At 36.0% G+C, this 15,524-nt stretch overlaps 1 protein-coding gene across 1 annotated transcript in view; it reads right to left on the reverse strand.

The window, feature by feature from the left end:
• OCA2 (OCA2 melanosomal transmembrane protein) overlaps nucleotides 1–15,524 on the reverse strand; it is a gene marked incomplete at both ends in the record, with an annotated part of 186,299 nt that overhangs the window by 130,956 nt on the left and 39,819 nt on the right. Inside the window, one exon of the mRNA XM_082773952.1 lies at nucleotides 15,351–15,504. Coding sequence (XP_082630078.1) covers nucleotides 15,351–15,504 — 154 coding nt within the window. The remainder of the gene's footprint in view (nucleotides 1–15,350; nucleotides 15,505–15,524) is intronic.

Raw genomic sequence — 15,524 nt, forward strand, 5'->3', positions numbered from 1 at the left:
CATGGAGAGCCCCCGCAGGAGCAGGCCCCGGGCCGGAGCTGCAGCCCGTGGAGAGGAGCCCACACAGGAGCAGGGGGTCTGGGGGGAGCTGCCGCCCACCCGTGGGGGACCCGTGCTGGAGCAGTTTGCTCCTGGGGGATGGACCCCATGGGATGGAGCCTTGTGGGAGCAGTGCTTGAAGAGCTGCTGCCTGTGGGCAGCCCCCGCAGGCTCAGTTCAGGAAGGACGGCATCCCATGGGAGGGACCCCACGGGGAGCAGGGGCAGGGAGTGACCATGAAGGAGCAGAGGAGACAGTGTTAGGGACTGACCGCAGCCTCCATTCCCCATTCACCTGTGACACGGGGGGGAATGACATAGAAGAGGGTGTTTTTAGTTTGACACTGCTCTGCACTGCTAGTGAAAGACAATAAATTGCATTACTCTCCCTATGTGGAGTCTGTTTGTCTGTGACAGCAATTGGTGAGTGATCTCCCCGTCCTTATCTCAACCCTTGAGCTCTTTTCCATAGTATTTTCTCTCAAAGGAACATCCTTTGCATGGCTGTGCTAGAGTTTAGCTGCATAGCAAGGTAAAACCACCACATCACAGAACATTATGCTTTCATAGTGTTTTTTTTTTACATCAGTGTTTTCTCTGAAAAAAAAAAAAAATGTTTTGGCTTCAATAAAGCCATATACTTCAGCTAAAATCTACTGGACACCCTTGTCTCTTGTAGTCCTTCAAAAGTTTCTTCCACCAGTGTCTAGCCTAACCAGCCCTTGAACACTGCTTCTGCCCTTCTCTAATGTTTCTCTAGTATGTGAGCAATGCATCTGAAAATAGGATCCATACTTCGGACTGCAACACAACTTTTAGGAGATACTGTTTTAATACTTTAACAGTTCATACAACATACAGACATTTATCCATGTCTATATATCCAATAAACAAATTGCATTTAAAATTCTCAAAGAGAAAGTATGAAAGCAGACAAGCCCTGAAAAATGTGCTTTTTCCTCTTCCAAGTGCTCGTTTGTAATTATTTAATCCACCATGTCTGGAAGATCACAGATTGTGTAAAATAACTCAAAGTTAGAATGTAATTAATAAAAATCACACTACAAAAGACCAAATCTAATCAACAGCATTTACTATTAATGTGTTTAAATATTCAGACAGAAGCAAGAATTATATCTCAAAGAAATAAGACAGTCTAGAAATATTTCCTTTGCTGCTAATTTTATAAAAATTATTTTGCTGATAAGGAAAATAGGACATGGACATCTCAAGGCCCTCCCACCTGCTTATATAGGAAAAGAAAAAGAAAACATTTGGCTTTGATTTTTTCCTTGAACATAAAATTTTAACACTAATGCTAAACAACAAGGCAATTTACCAAATGACTAGAAAAATAAATATTTAATTGACTAATTTTAGGAGTCACATGAAAATCTGTCTCATTTTCCTGTTTTCATTCAAAATGCACTGAAGAATTACTTATTCATAGTAACAAATAACAAAGCAGGAGATTGGACCAACATTTCTATGTCCTAATGATGTAAAAGTGTGTAGCACAGATTACGTCTCCAACCAGCTCCCACAGAAGTGGGTGATAAGTCACCTTTTAATTTAGTTCTTTTGATTAGTTCTTTTGCAGTTCTCAGAAAAACATCATGGATTTTCCAAGATTTGATTGGTCTTAGATACTTTGTTTTGTTACTTTGGCATATTTCCACATAAGCATTTTTGTTATCATTAAACACTTAATTGAATATATTAGGTTGACAGCATTTTTAGTTTCCAAGAGGCACCTATGGATAAAATTTGCTTTTGTTTCTGCAGAAAGATGGGGACAAATGCACAAATGGAGTCATCCATCAGCTCCTTTACCCTGGTGATCTATACAAAAGTATATCCTAAAGAATGAAAAAAGACTGTTCAGGTACAAAGCTCTACTGCTAAAATCTTGTAAAATGTGCAACTCTTCACTCCAGCAAATTATTAAGTGGGAGTTGTACAGAAATATAAACTCTAGAAAGCTCCAACAGATGTAGTTATCCAAAAGTTGAGGCGATCTGGGGGAGGTTTAGGAAAGAGTAGATTACTCTTTGATTTTCTTTTCACATAAATCAAACCCCAATCAAACAAAGTTTTTGTGGATGCATTTTAAAAACTTACAAATGGAGAAAATAAGAGATACAGTTTAAAAGCTATGATACTCTGAGCTATGGTTCCATCTAATATCTATATTGTGTATCTCTGGAAAATCTCACATATGGAGGATATCAAGTTGGGCAAAAATCCATTATTATTCTTTTGGAAAGCACTGTGGACCCAATCCAAACCCTTTTTGAAGTCTGAAAAGAAGATGAATATCATTTCAGGATGAATCTGAGTATATGCATAAGCAACAACCCAGGTACAGAATTGAAAGAGCTCAGAAATAAATTAACAGCCTTTTAGCCCCAGGAAAGCTGAGAGATTTGATGAACTTCTGAATCTAAAGAAATTTTGAAAGATAAAGTGAGAAATCATCCATATTAAATTGGTCTTTCTCATACTTGGGAAAGTGTATCTTTGTACATTCTTTTTTAAATAAAGACAATATGCTGAAAGAACAATGATTTATAAGGAATTTCTCTTTCAAACAGAAATTGCCTGTAATATCAAAAATTTGGATTGGCTGTCTACACCTGATTGGATGGAGTCTCCATTTTATAAGCTAAGAAAGTAAGTATAGGCAAATGACTGGCCTCTACTTTCTTTCAGTTACAAATGACAGGAAAAGTTGGGTGGTAATCCCAGGGTTATAGCACTAAACTCTGATCAGTCCAGCTGTTTTAAGTAGACTTCTGGTGTTGGAGATAACCAGTTATGGAGCAATCAGAGCAGCTCAAAGATTTACTTCTGGTTGCATTTGGTGGAGGAAGAGAAGACTCCTATATATACTCCTTCTATATACAGTATTGCCAGTGACACACTAGTTCTAGATAACTGAGAGGCACAATTTTGGATGCTTGGGCTGTAATACACATTTGCACAAGGCTCAGTGCAATGTGTCCTCATCAAATACACTGGTATAGTCAATAACTCTTATAGACCTTTCTATGGTACCTGAACCTTACTCTCTATTTCATCTCTCCTTTCCAAGAATCCATCTCCTGCACTCATAACCTCTTGACTGGACCACAGTTCAGCTACACAGTACTCATTATTCCTTTGACAAAAACAATTGCTAAAATACTTTCCATACTGCACACTGCATATCAGAGCACCTCTTCTCTTTTTCATTCTCTCTTCAACTTGCCTCTTGTCCAAATTTCTGTTTCAAAAGTAATTACTCCTTATATCTTTTCTGATCCTCATTCTGTCAAAGGCACATACCAAAATGACATCTTATTTTCAAGACACTCATTTATTCCATCCCACAAATGGATCCCCACTGCAATTGCAATGATTTTAAGCCATTCTGTAAAATGCACTTCTTATAAAAGTTCCTTTCCTGATTTCCTGGGAAGTTTTCCAGAAAAAAAAAGTATTTTTTTTTTTTTTTTAAAAAAGGCCATTGAGAAGAAAAGGCAGAACAGATGCTAGAAGATGCAAAGCCTTTGGTCCATCAGTTTGCATGCTAGAGTTCCTCACCTTCCTTGTCTACAAGCCTTATAATCTCTTCTCAGAAGGGACATCTTCATCGTCACCATCACCTTTGTTTTTGTCTGAAGAACACCTAGCAGTGCTTACTTAATGAAACAGCGAAAGATGGCACTTGCATTTTACAAAGGGATAGTTATCTCAGTGGAAACTGCTTCTGAAAACAATGTATCCTTTACAATGCAAAGCTCAGACCTTAAGCTCACCTGCACAGAATAACACTTAGGCTGAGAGCTGAGAAAATAGAATGGTAATTTACAGCATATTATGTAAATAATGAAAACATACGAAGATGCAATAAAAAACTGGAGGCTGTTAAAAATAACATCAGCAATGTAGGTGTTGTGATAACAACATAGGATCATGCTATAAGGTCAGAATACAATGGGCAGATATTAGAAAAATTTCTGTAAGAGATTTGTTTTGTAATTATCTGAAGAAAGACTTTCTCATGACTGCCCGATGTGTGACAATGTGCCAAATGCTGACACTGTATGATAGTTTCCATACTCTTAATTCAGAAGTTAATTCTAACATTAGAAATCAAAACAACCCAAATAATTTATGACCCAAGTTTATTGTGCTTGATATTAATTAAAAATATACATTTCCACAGCTTTAATGCAAATTGGATTTAGGCAACTTAGACCTTCTTCAGATTTAAATTTCTTTATCCATCTGAACATGTTTTAAAATGTTTGCACTGAGTTCATCTTTTTTTTTTTTTTTTGGGGGGGGGGAGGGGGTTGAGGAGGAGAAGGGAGGGGGCAGAGGGTGTTAGACTACAATAGCTTCATTATAAAAATGATCCAAAATTCCATAGACTTTATCCTGTAAAGCACACCAGGAGGTAAAAGAAAATTATTTAGGAGCCCAGTGAATGATGACCTGTATGCTATTTCAGAGCATATACTTCCTAGCTGAAATCTAGGGCATGCATATTTCTAAAATGTGCTTCTGAAGATATTTGATAAATGATACATCATAACAAACATTTTATTTCCACAAGTCTTTCTTTGTAAGTGATAAATGGCAGTTGAAATATGACTGTCAGTGACTTTAATGTAAAGCTTCAAACACAGCCTCAATTCATTTCTTTTTTTTTTTTTTTTTTCCATTGAAGCCTGTTGCATTAAAATACTTCTTTTCCTGAAAAATTCATTTTCATATGATAGAATGGCAGCATTGCTACTTTCAGGAGGTGGTTATTCCCAAGCCTATATTCACATATGGGTTTTATACATTTTCCACCCACCTTCAGAGTAGCTGAGACCTTTGCTATAAAAATCAACTTCCAAATCCCTCTAAGACTTCACAAAGTCTCTAGTTCAATTATTTATTCTCAGGGGACAGGGAGAAAGAGAATGCAGATAAAATTTGCTCTAGGATAGTTTTTTTCTGACTTAATGTTTTATATCTTTTCCTTTTTATGTTTTAATAAGTCTTTATTTGGTTAAAAAAAAATATCCTCAGCAGTGAAGAGAATTTTTTGAAACATTTCTTTCTTTTTTTCTTTTTTTTTTTTTTTTTTCCCAGAGAGGAACAGTTTGCTTTTTCTAAAGATAATCAAGACAGCATTACCTTGATTGCCTCTGGAAATGTATTCTTCAGATCCCTGCAATGGAGATTTCATGTACTTTATAAATTTTGGTACTCTGCACTGCCCTGGACTGGATTGGCTGTTTAAGAGTGCATTTAAATGTTTCCACTAAGTTCTCTTCTCCCCCCACCCCCCATCTTTTTCTTTTTTTTTTTTTTTTTTTAATAACAAGATAGAGACAAAACTTCAGTCTTTCATGTCACACAAAATTAATCCATTTATGGTCTAGAAAAATTAACACCAAATACTGAAACTGGCATCAGAAACTGAAATCAAAACTGACATTTCTAGAAAACCAACAGTAATTTAGCTAACCGACTTAGGTAATTTTTCTTTACTCTGTCAAGCAACATAATGGAAAATATGAGTTTATGTTAAAAAAAAAAACAAGGGTCAAAAAAGCTTTGCAATAGCCTGCAGTAAACCCACTTCAAAGCTGAATGACATCAAATTCTCAGTACATGAAAATGTGCTTTACTTCTGACAAATTGCGCAATCTGGACACAACATAAACCAATAGACTAGAAATGCAGGATATAGTCAGGTACAGATGAGATCAGAGCAGAAGAAAAGGGGATTCAATGGAGCCAGTCATATTTATTTTATTTTCTTCATGCTCACCTATATTAAAGAAGCCATCTAGCCAGCACCAGCTATTGAAGGCATAGCAACATACCTTCCCTTTAGCTGGTGATGGCAGCTAATGCTTTATGTCCTCTTGTTTATTCCCCACAAGAGCTCTTCAGAAGCAGTTCTGCTGCTTCTTCAGCCCCAAAGCACTCTTCCCAGTGCCTGGGAACCCCATACAGGGGACCTGTCTCAACAGCTAGTGCAAAATGAATGATAACAGAAAATTAATTGCCTCAGAATTACATAGCTAAGCAGTAGAGAGTAAATTCTCCAGGGAGCCTAATGAGCCAAAAGGGAGCTGCTCAATACATTTTAGAAAGTATAACTTATACTGATGAAGTATTCAGGGAAGGACTAAAGCATCTCTTGAGGCAAACACGCAGGGTACAGCTGCTGAAAGATGATGTGTATCAAGGATCCCAAAGGGACTGGAAGCATCACCAAAAAAAAAAACTGACAGCAAGAACAGCTATTTATATCTTTGTCTGCAGATTAGGATACTATCTATATGTATTCTATACATGTGACTAGGCAAATCATAAAATAAGAATTTACACTAGGTTAAATTTTTAGAAAATCTTATTTTGGCTTACAAAAATAAGCTTAGTAATATCAAAACAACTGGACATAAGAATGCCTTGCTGGAAAAAAATAACTGAACAGATGGTTTACTTTTACAAGAATTCAATAGTGATTCAATATAGTATTGCCACATACATGAAATGTGTGCTTAGGTTCAGCTAAGAATATAGACAAGAATGCTGCGGACTTGTAAATATAAGCTACATATTTTAGAATTAACATGCATTCTAATTAATCATACGATAAACGGTTGATACCTATAACTCTGAAAATAATGTTCAACATACATTCAATAAGCAGTTTTTACAGGCACATTCCCAACCCAAAAAGGCTTTTTTTAATGCAAACAATACATTCTACAACAAACTGCATAAATCTTAAAGAACATCTACACAACCATGAGGTAAGAAAGCACCAATCTAAGCCATTCTGCTGTAAAAGATGTTTTCACTCAGATAGTGTGCCAAGTTACTTGTTCTAATTCAATGTCAGTGCAGAGAGTCATGGTTTAAACAACCCTGCCTTAAGGTAAAGGTATAAGTAAAAGTAAAGCAGTTGCACTTCCTCATGCAATTTTTCAAAATATTAGATAAATTCAAGGCCACAAATATCTTGGGAACTCTGTCTAGGCAAAATAGCCTCAAAATTCAGTGATTAAGTAAATAAATTAAGTTTCACCAACTGATATCAGTTCTTCCTACTTAAAAAAAAAAAATGCATTAAAAAAGAGGGCTGAGGGGAAAACTAAGGAAGTCAAATTATCTGAATAATCCATTCCCTTCTTCCATTAAACTGGAGAAAAGAAGGAAGAGCAACAGTACTCATACAAATGTTGACTGGAGTCTCTAGAAGAAGATTTGTTCCTATATCAAGAGGCTAAAATAACTGCTAAACTTCAAGGTTGAATATGTTTTTCAAAATTAGCTCCCTGCTCAGGATATTGCTAAGAGCCAGAGTTGTTATAAAAAAAAAAAAAAAAAAGTCTATCAGTCTGTCATACCAATATAATTACAGACATTGGTGGGTGTTTTCCAGCCTTTACCTGTTGAGATGACTGATAACAAAACTGTTTTCAGACCCCTCCAGGACTTACTGGATGTGGAAATCCAGTAACATCTGATGATTTGAGAGCCACACAAACTCAAATTTTAAAAGCACGTCTTTTTATTTGCTTTAAATTTGGGAGTTTTGTCTTAATGTGAAATTGGAGAGGCACACAGAGAGATGAATGAACTGAGGTTTTGTAAATCAAGGCCTTGAGTCAGGTCAGATGAATAGAAAGCAGAGCCCTGTGGAAAAACAGGATGATAATCATTTTTATGTGCCAAGGCATATTGTTCCTGTGATATTTTAGCTACAAAAACATTTGCTATATGACTGAAGCAGAGAGATCAGGTCCTGTGCCAGTAAAGGACTTAGTGTTGCTACCCAGAAGATGATAAACCAAACCACTACTGCAGACTGACATAACCAAAGCCATTGGATGTTGACAGGTTGGCCTGGCAACAAGTTTTCAGTCTTGCTAAAACCTTCGCAGCTGTGGAACATTTTCTTGAAACCAGAGATGGCAGCATCTGCATTTTCCCAGTTATCACAACATCATAAAGATTAACTACATTATAGTTTCTAATGTAAAGAAATTACACAGAGAAAACCACAAAACTAAAGTGTAAGTCTATTTTACTTTCCTGATGTGAATATTCATCCCTCTTCTTTAACAGCGGCATATTATGACCATACAGAATTGGAGCCATGCACTATGAACAGTATGGCTAACTGCAGCACCTGCCTTGCCTTTACAGGGAGCTGTCTGCTCCAGCTGGCTGTTTCTCTGGTGCATCTCTCATCTCTGGCATCTCCTCTCTTCCTCACTTCGTTTTTCTTCTCTGTATTTTTTTTCCTCTTTAGATTGTGCCATCAAATATGCTTTCAGTACCCCTCCACTGCCTTGTGTTTGTTTATTCCTTTTTTCCCTGCTCATGCTGAAGGAAGACATCATCTAAGGCCCCAGAAGAAGCCAAGTGGTTCTCATCCCCATTTGCGTGCATTAGAAGTGTATGTGCGTTTTAACACCTTGTTAAAATTTTAAGACTTAATGGCTCTCTGCCCCTCTGTTTGCCGTAGGTGGGGTAGAAGCTGAACAGCAACATTCAATTAAGCTAATTTAATGTTCTATTGCCCGTCTCAAAAAAAAATAAAAAAAAAAAAAAGCAACGTACGTAGTATGCAAGGCAGGCAAGACATTTATGCTTGACAGTCTCACAAATTGAACAAAATGCAGTTTGAAATTAATTTTAAAAAGCAATAGTGAATAGAAAATGGACACTTAGAAATTAGTTTTTACACAGCATTGGAAATATGACTCCTATTATTTCAGAAAAAAAAAAAAAAATAGCATTCTGTGAAAAGTGGAGCCTGGGTTCCAGCATCTTTTAAAGCTAGCAGTAATGCCATCCCTTCCCTGGAATAGCAAGCAGCACCATCCTGTGGCAATTTCTTTTCTTTTTTTTTTTTTTTGTATTAAGTTCTTAATTAAGGCCAATTTACACATTACAGAAGTACCATCATCTAAGATAGTATTCTTTAAAGCGCACACATGTAGACACACACACACACAGAGCAGAGACAGGCTTCTACCAAGACTGAGCTAACAATTAGGCAATAGTGGGTGTAAAATCAACAATCATATTGAATTAATAATACAAAACTATTTTTAGAACAGAGCAAACTGAGGGTTCTGCTTTCTGTTATACTGTATTTTTGTTTTAATTTAAACTTATCCTATCCTTGTCTTTAAGTACTCTGTGCTTCCTTTACTTAAATCATAAAATCACAGAATCATTAAGGTTGGAAAAGACCTCTAAGATCATCTAGTTTAACTCTCCACCTATTGATATTGCCCACTTTACACTTCCTTTGTTGCAGTTGTGGCAGGTAAAAATGGCTGTAGTTCATCTAACTGGTGTTAGATCTGTCCTATTGGAGGCAGTATCTCTGCTCTACCCAAGAGGTAGAAATCCCAGCACCTGGCCAGTACTGCTGCTCATAAGGAACAACTTGTCACATCATCCTCCTAAATTACAGGGAGGAAAAAAAAAAAAAAAAAGAATTATCCTGACAGGCCACGTTGCTTAATTGCTAGCTCAGTCGCAAGTCTTGTTTGGGCCTCACAAACACTCTTGGAGAACATCCAGGGTAAAGTTTGAAGAAAAATTCCCTCAAGGGAACAGGAGAGATGGATCTGCCCTACATCTGGATCCCCTTGCTCAATCCAGTCCTCCATCTTAGCAAGCTTTGCTGCCTCCTGACACTCACTTCATAGGCCTCAACACCGTTCCCAGTGCATACCATCAGTTTTATGTCATGAAAGTACATTACTCCCAGACACAGCAAGACAGCCCTCATTACCTCACACATTTTCAGCTAGAAAAATAGAAAAAGGAGACATTTGAATGGCAATGATCTATCATGGTACTGTGGACTCCAAAGCAGACCTGCAACCACCTGCTGCCCAGAAAAGATGTAGCCAGCCAGCTCCGTAGAAAGCTAGGTTTTTCTACTGGGTTTTACATTTTAGATATCACCAAGGTGGATTCAGATTCCATGCAACTCACAGCATCATGACATTAATGATCTCTGCCTCCATCCAGCAAGTTCACTCTCTGTGCCCTAGCTCCTGGCTCCATTTCTACCTCACTGTAAAACAGTGCAGATGATCAAGACAGTCAAGAAATCTTTGCTCTCCAGCATGTTTGTGCTGCTGGAAGCTGGCTGGCACACCCAGCAGGCAATGGTTTACCAGCTCTGCCCCCAACTTGTGCTTTTTTTTCTTCCCAGTCCCAGACAGGAGGGCAGAAGAGGACAAATTTTATCTTGCCTTATGAGGTATGGTTCAGACTCTTCACCAAAAAAAAAGGATAGATGGTTTCTTCTTATCTGCCCTAATTTTCTGCCAACACCTACAGCAGTGTTTTAATACCTCTTCACAATTTTTGCATCCTAGCACAACTGGAAATAATACTAGCAGGAATTTATTTATTTCCCACTAAGGCCAGGGAGAGCAGGAGTTCCGATTTTCTTTTTTATGCTGCCTTTTCAAATAAAGACTATGGATTTTCTTCCGTCCCTGTACTAACAATCTTTTGGTAGGATATATGTGTAAGTGGGAAGACTCTAGTCCACTCTATTCGTTATCTATATTTAAGCACAGATCAATATGAGGATGGATGGGAAGTGAGAAACCGTGCTGAATAAGCTCATCTCCAGTTTCGGTGAATCTCCTCATCGGGAAAAAAATCTACCTTAAATTTAGTCTATTGCAATCTCTTTGTATTATGTTTTGTACACCAGTGAATATTTCTTCTCTTTTCCTATTCCCTCTCTAAAGTATAATTTCCCATGTGCAAATAAATAGCCTCTTACTGGAAATAAAAATTAAAAATAAAAAAAAAATTAAAAAAATATAAAAGAGGACTGCGTGAGCATAGACAGTAGTAATAAGAAACATGTTATTTCATTTGTAAAAGAGCTTTCTGACATTGGTTTAAGCAGCCCACAATGCTAGAAAAAAATGGTTGTACTAAACCACATACTAAAATGTAAAAAAATGTTATGTCTGCAGCTAGTTTCTACTGGTTAGATGCTATTAAAAAAAAAAAAAAACACTATATTAAAGAAATTGAGCTTAAGGGATGTTCATTCATAATTTAAACCAGTTAATAATAGAAAAGTGATATGGAAAGAAACTGATACTCCATATTTCCATTAAATTGAAAATTGTGATTAATAGTCCATGCTTCACAAAACAAGAAGCTAGACATTTTAAAGCCAGATCTTGCACTTTCATGTATTTGCATTTTAAGGAGAAATACAGACTTGTAAATGTTATTCAAGATGCCAGATCACTAAAATACTATTTGAAAGATCCTGACAAGATCTTTCTTAGGGATACCTAGAGGACAGGATATGAAAATAAATGCTAGGTGCTGTGAGAATGCTAGGTCCAATGGAGGTTCTCACAGAATTTCAGGCACCTGACAGTATCACTTGTCTGCCATTTGAAGTACTAGAAGTACTTTCTTATTATTTAATAAAATGACTATTATTCTGCCTTTTATTCCTGACTAGATAAAATGCTTCATAAAATAGGTGTTTTTTTAATTTTATTTTTTATTGTTGTTTGTTTGTTTGTTTTTTAAGATTATTAAGTAAACCAGAAAATATGAAGTTAAGTATCATAAACAGTTAACACTCCATTTTAGCCCACAACATAAAATATGCAATTAATAGAAAACAGTGGACAAGTGTACATGATTAATAATTCATTCAAATTAACGATCTCTGTCCTTTAATAATAAATGTTACACATTCCTTCTTATATATTTCTAATTAATGCATGTTCAGCATAGCTACAATTATGCAATTTGTAATTACTATTAAGAACTTTATGAACTCAAGAAGCTTTTCTAAACACCAATAAAACTTTCTAATATTAACAAGTATTTTAAGATATGGATAGGCAGATAGATTTCTTTTCGAGGTCACCAGTGTATTATTCCATTATCTACATACACAAAAGGAGAGAAGTCAAAAATCAAAAGTATCTTACTGTATTGAAAAGGGAACCTATGAGATTTTTAACCATAAAACTAATTTAGCACAGCAACATCTATGTAAAACTCCAGACATCTGGACTTTTCACCATATGATCCTGTAGAAAATGTCAAAACATACCTATAGCCCACCTGTTCCTCAGTAACCCTGAAGGATCAGATGTCAGACCTGACATCAAAACAGGTAGATCTGAACCTCCTGAAGTGTACCTTTGCTTTAATTTCCTGTGCAGTGTAGCCTTCCAGGAAGGAAATGAAATACTTCATTGTTTTCTACAACACTATACAATAGTATAGATTAGCTTAATTCAGAAATATCACAAGAGGCAGGTTTTTTTCTTTTTTCTCCTCTGGGAGAAGGGAAGGGAAGAGAAGACTGAAATGCAAAGAGGTAACTGTTCAATATTTGAAGAAAAATCAATTTCAAGAGAATGAATGTCTAGTTACTGAAGGAAAGAATGATTATGTGAAGAAAAATAAAAAAATAAAAAATAAAAAATAAAAAAAGAAAGAAAGAAAGAAAGAAAGAAAAAGGAACATACAGATTTCACAAAGGAAACGTAACTAAGAGATGTCCAGAGTTAAAGGCAATATATGAAAGCTCCAAGGGGTAGAGTAGGATGGTGAGTACAAAAATATTCATGTTTATGGCAAGCATATAGAAGAAATTATTAGAAATTGAAGATGAGAAAATGGAATCTTCCTTTACCAAAAATGTATTAATATTTTTATGATCAAATAACACAATCAGTTTTAAAAGAAGTAGCACTTAAAATAAATGCATGAAAAAAACAGGTTCAGTGGCTTAACATGTCTCAGAATGTGCTGTTCTTCAGAAGATGCTAAGACCCCCTCTGACAAGGACTGGTTCTTGATATACTTTGAGCTCCTACAAATTCAGTGCCAAAAAAGATGCAAACAGCTACTTCAGAGCAGAATTTTGCACATGTTTTTACACTGCTGCAAGTTTAGAGGAGACTGTTTACAGCAAATGCATTTCATTTTTCAGTCAGAATATGTTCCTCTGTATCTGTGGAAGGCAGAAGCTCTTGCAGTCTGTTTCCTGTATACTCCCTGATGAATAAGGTAGCAAAGGGCAGGCTGAGAAGGGGAAGGAAGGATTAAGATGAGGACAGTGGGTTTGAGGAGGCTGGGGGCACAAGATCTGGGGTTCCTGTATGGGGAAAAAGGGCTGTGCAGGTGGAGCAAAAGGCACACCTTTGGATAGCTCATGTGTTGTAACAGAAAAAAGGCTTCCTCTTTCTTTAACATCACAAGAAAATATGTGAAGATATAGCTCTAAAACCTGTTTGGGTGTCTGCACTGCCTGAAGTTGAACCTATATTGGCAATGATAATGAATAAAACACAGGAAACTAGAATAAAAACAGATAAAAAAAGGGGAGCAGCAACACAGAAAATGAAAATCCATGAGAGATCGCTCCTGCAGCAACACCAATTGATTTCTCTAACAGTGATAACTGCTAATGGATTAGAGTGCAATGTGTTGAGAAAGCAGGACTTCAGGCACCAAAGTAATAAATATCAAATATAAGGTAAGCCACTATTCCGTATACTAAGAATATTAACATCCACGTCTTGGAAGAGTTCCATGATGGAACCAAACAACAATCAAGTTTTATTTTATGTTAGTTATTGCCAGCTTATAAATTCATAGTTTAAAATTTACTCTAGTCGCAGCATTTGTCATTCCTACAAAAATTATGGAGAAAGCAGCTAAAATTGTGATGCAATAGGTGACTTCCCACACTTTAATATTCAAAAAACGTTTACTTATAAAGATCTATTTCTGTCTTTGAATTTGCTGGAATAATTTTTCTGCCATCAACAGAAATTTTTCCATGATCATTTCACAGAAGCAATGAACTAATGAGTAGTTTCAGAGCTTTTTCTTAGAAACAACAGGAAAATGCGTGCTTTTCTTAGTTTTGCTCTTCAGTTTATTTCCTGTGCACACATGAATTGTTCAAAAGTGACTTTCTAAGATGAAACAAGAAATCTCAGCCATTGCATATTAAAAAATAATAATAATAATAATAAAGTTTTGCAATTGTTAGAGGATTGCATAAGTTGTGTTTTTTTTTAAAGCTGCATTAAAGACCATAAAGCTTATTTTGCATTCCTACCTATGTATACATCAAGATCTAGTTCAAACCACCTTCACACTTAATACTAGGTCTCTTTGTTCACTTAGAAAATACATAGAACCAGTTTTAGCCTCATAAATAAATCACCAGTCTTGAATCACATAATCTAAGCATCTGAAGCATCTGTCATGTTACATGTGCCTATTGCTGATATTTGATAAGAAAGCATTTACCTATCTTTCTTACCATTTCAGCAAGTAACAGGATGAAAAGCTTAAGGTACACAAGGGATGTGTATAAGTAGTGAGCATGCCAGACATTACTAAGCACCGTATAGACCTGATTCACTTCTCTGTTTCATACTAGTGGAACTCCTGGAAAATTCACAGAGAATGTATATACTCACAGGATCTTAAAAAAAAAAAAAAAAAAAAAAAAAAAAAAAAGATGAAGAAGGTAGGCCTGTATTTCAAGATAATCAGACAGTTAATGATTTCAGTTCAAAGAAGTTTGTAGGAGCTGGAGCTCTTTCTGACATGTTTCTCATCCTTAGTGCTGATTTGAGGTATTTTCTTTGGGTCTGGTAACTCAAGGCTTTGGAATTAAATTACAATATATGTTTAAAGTTCCTCATCCCTTGACTTCTTCATGTTAACTTAAACTCTTTTTCTTTAAATACTACAGTAAAAGCATTTCTAAATGTCAGTGATATTAAAAAGTGTGCACAGTTTAACCTTTTAAAAGTAAGCAAAATTATAGTTTGAGGTGCCTTAGAAAAAGGAATAACTGAAGTTTAAAAAAAAAAAAAAAAAAAGTTAATTGCTTTTAACCTTTTTAAGATTTGATTTTCTGCATCTTTTATAAACCAAATTTATTTTTTAACTCTTATAGCCAAGTTGTAATCCTGCTAAAATACTAAAACACTAAGAGGTGCTAGTAGAAGAACATGCAAGAACCACTGTAATGTTGGTATAGCTAGCCAGAATCAGTTGCAATTCAGAACAACTTCCTCACACATACCTTGTTCATTCCACTAGCAACGATAATGATTCAGCAAGGATTCAGATACAACTCTTAAAAGTATGTTACAGCTCAAGAATGAAACTCTTCCTCACATTCCATTTGCAATTTTTTTTTTGCAATTTGCAATTGCAAAAAATAAAACCAAAGCACAAAACATGACTTACTTCCAGTATGATCAGCACATAGACACCAACTAAGATGATGGATGCAATTGTTACTTGTGCCTCTATATTAGCATGAAGGTATTGATGTTTCATGGAGAGAGGAACACTTCCAGGCTCCTGCAGGAAAGCTTGAATGTTTATGAAGATGGTGCCCCTGGGGAAAGGAAAAAAAGT

Source organism: Aythya marila (genome assembly GCF_965140915.1).
Source record: "Aythya marila genome assembly, chromosome: 1".
Classification (NCBI taxonomy): domain Eukaryota; kingdom Metazoa; phylum Chordata; class Aves; order Anseriformes; family Anatidae; genus Aythya; species Aythya marila.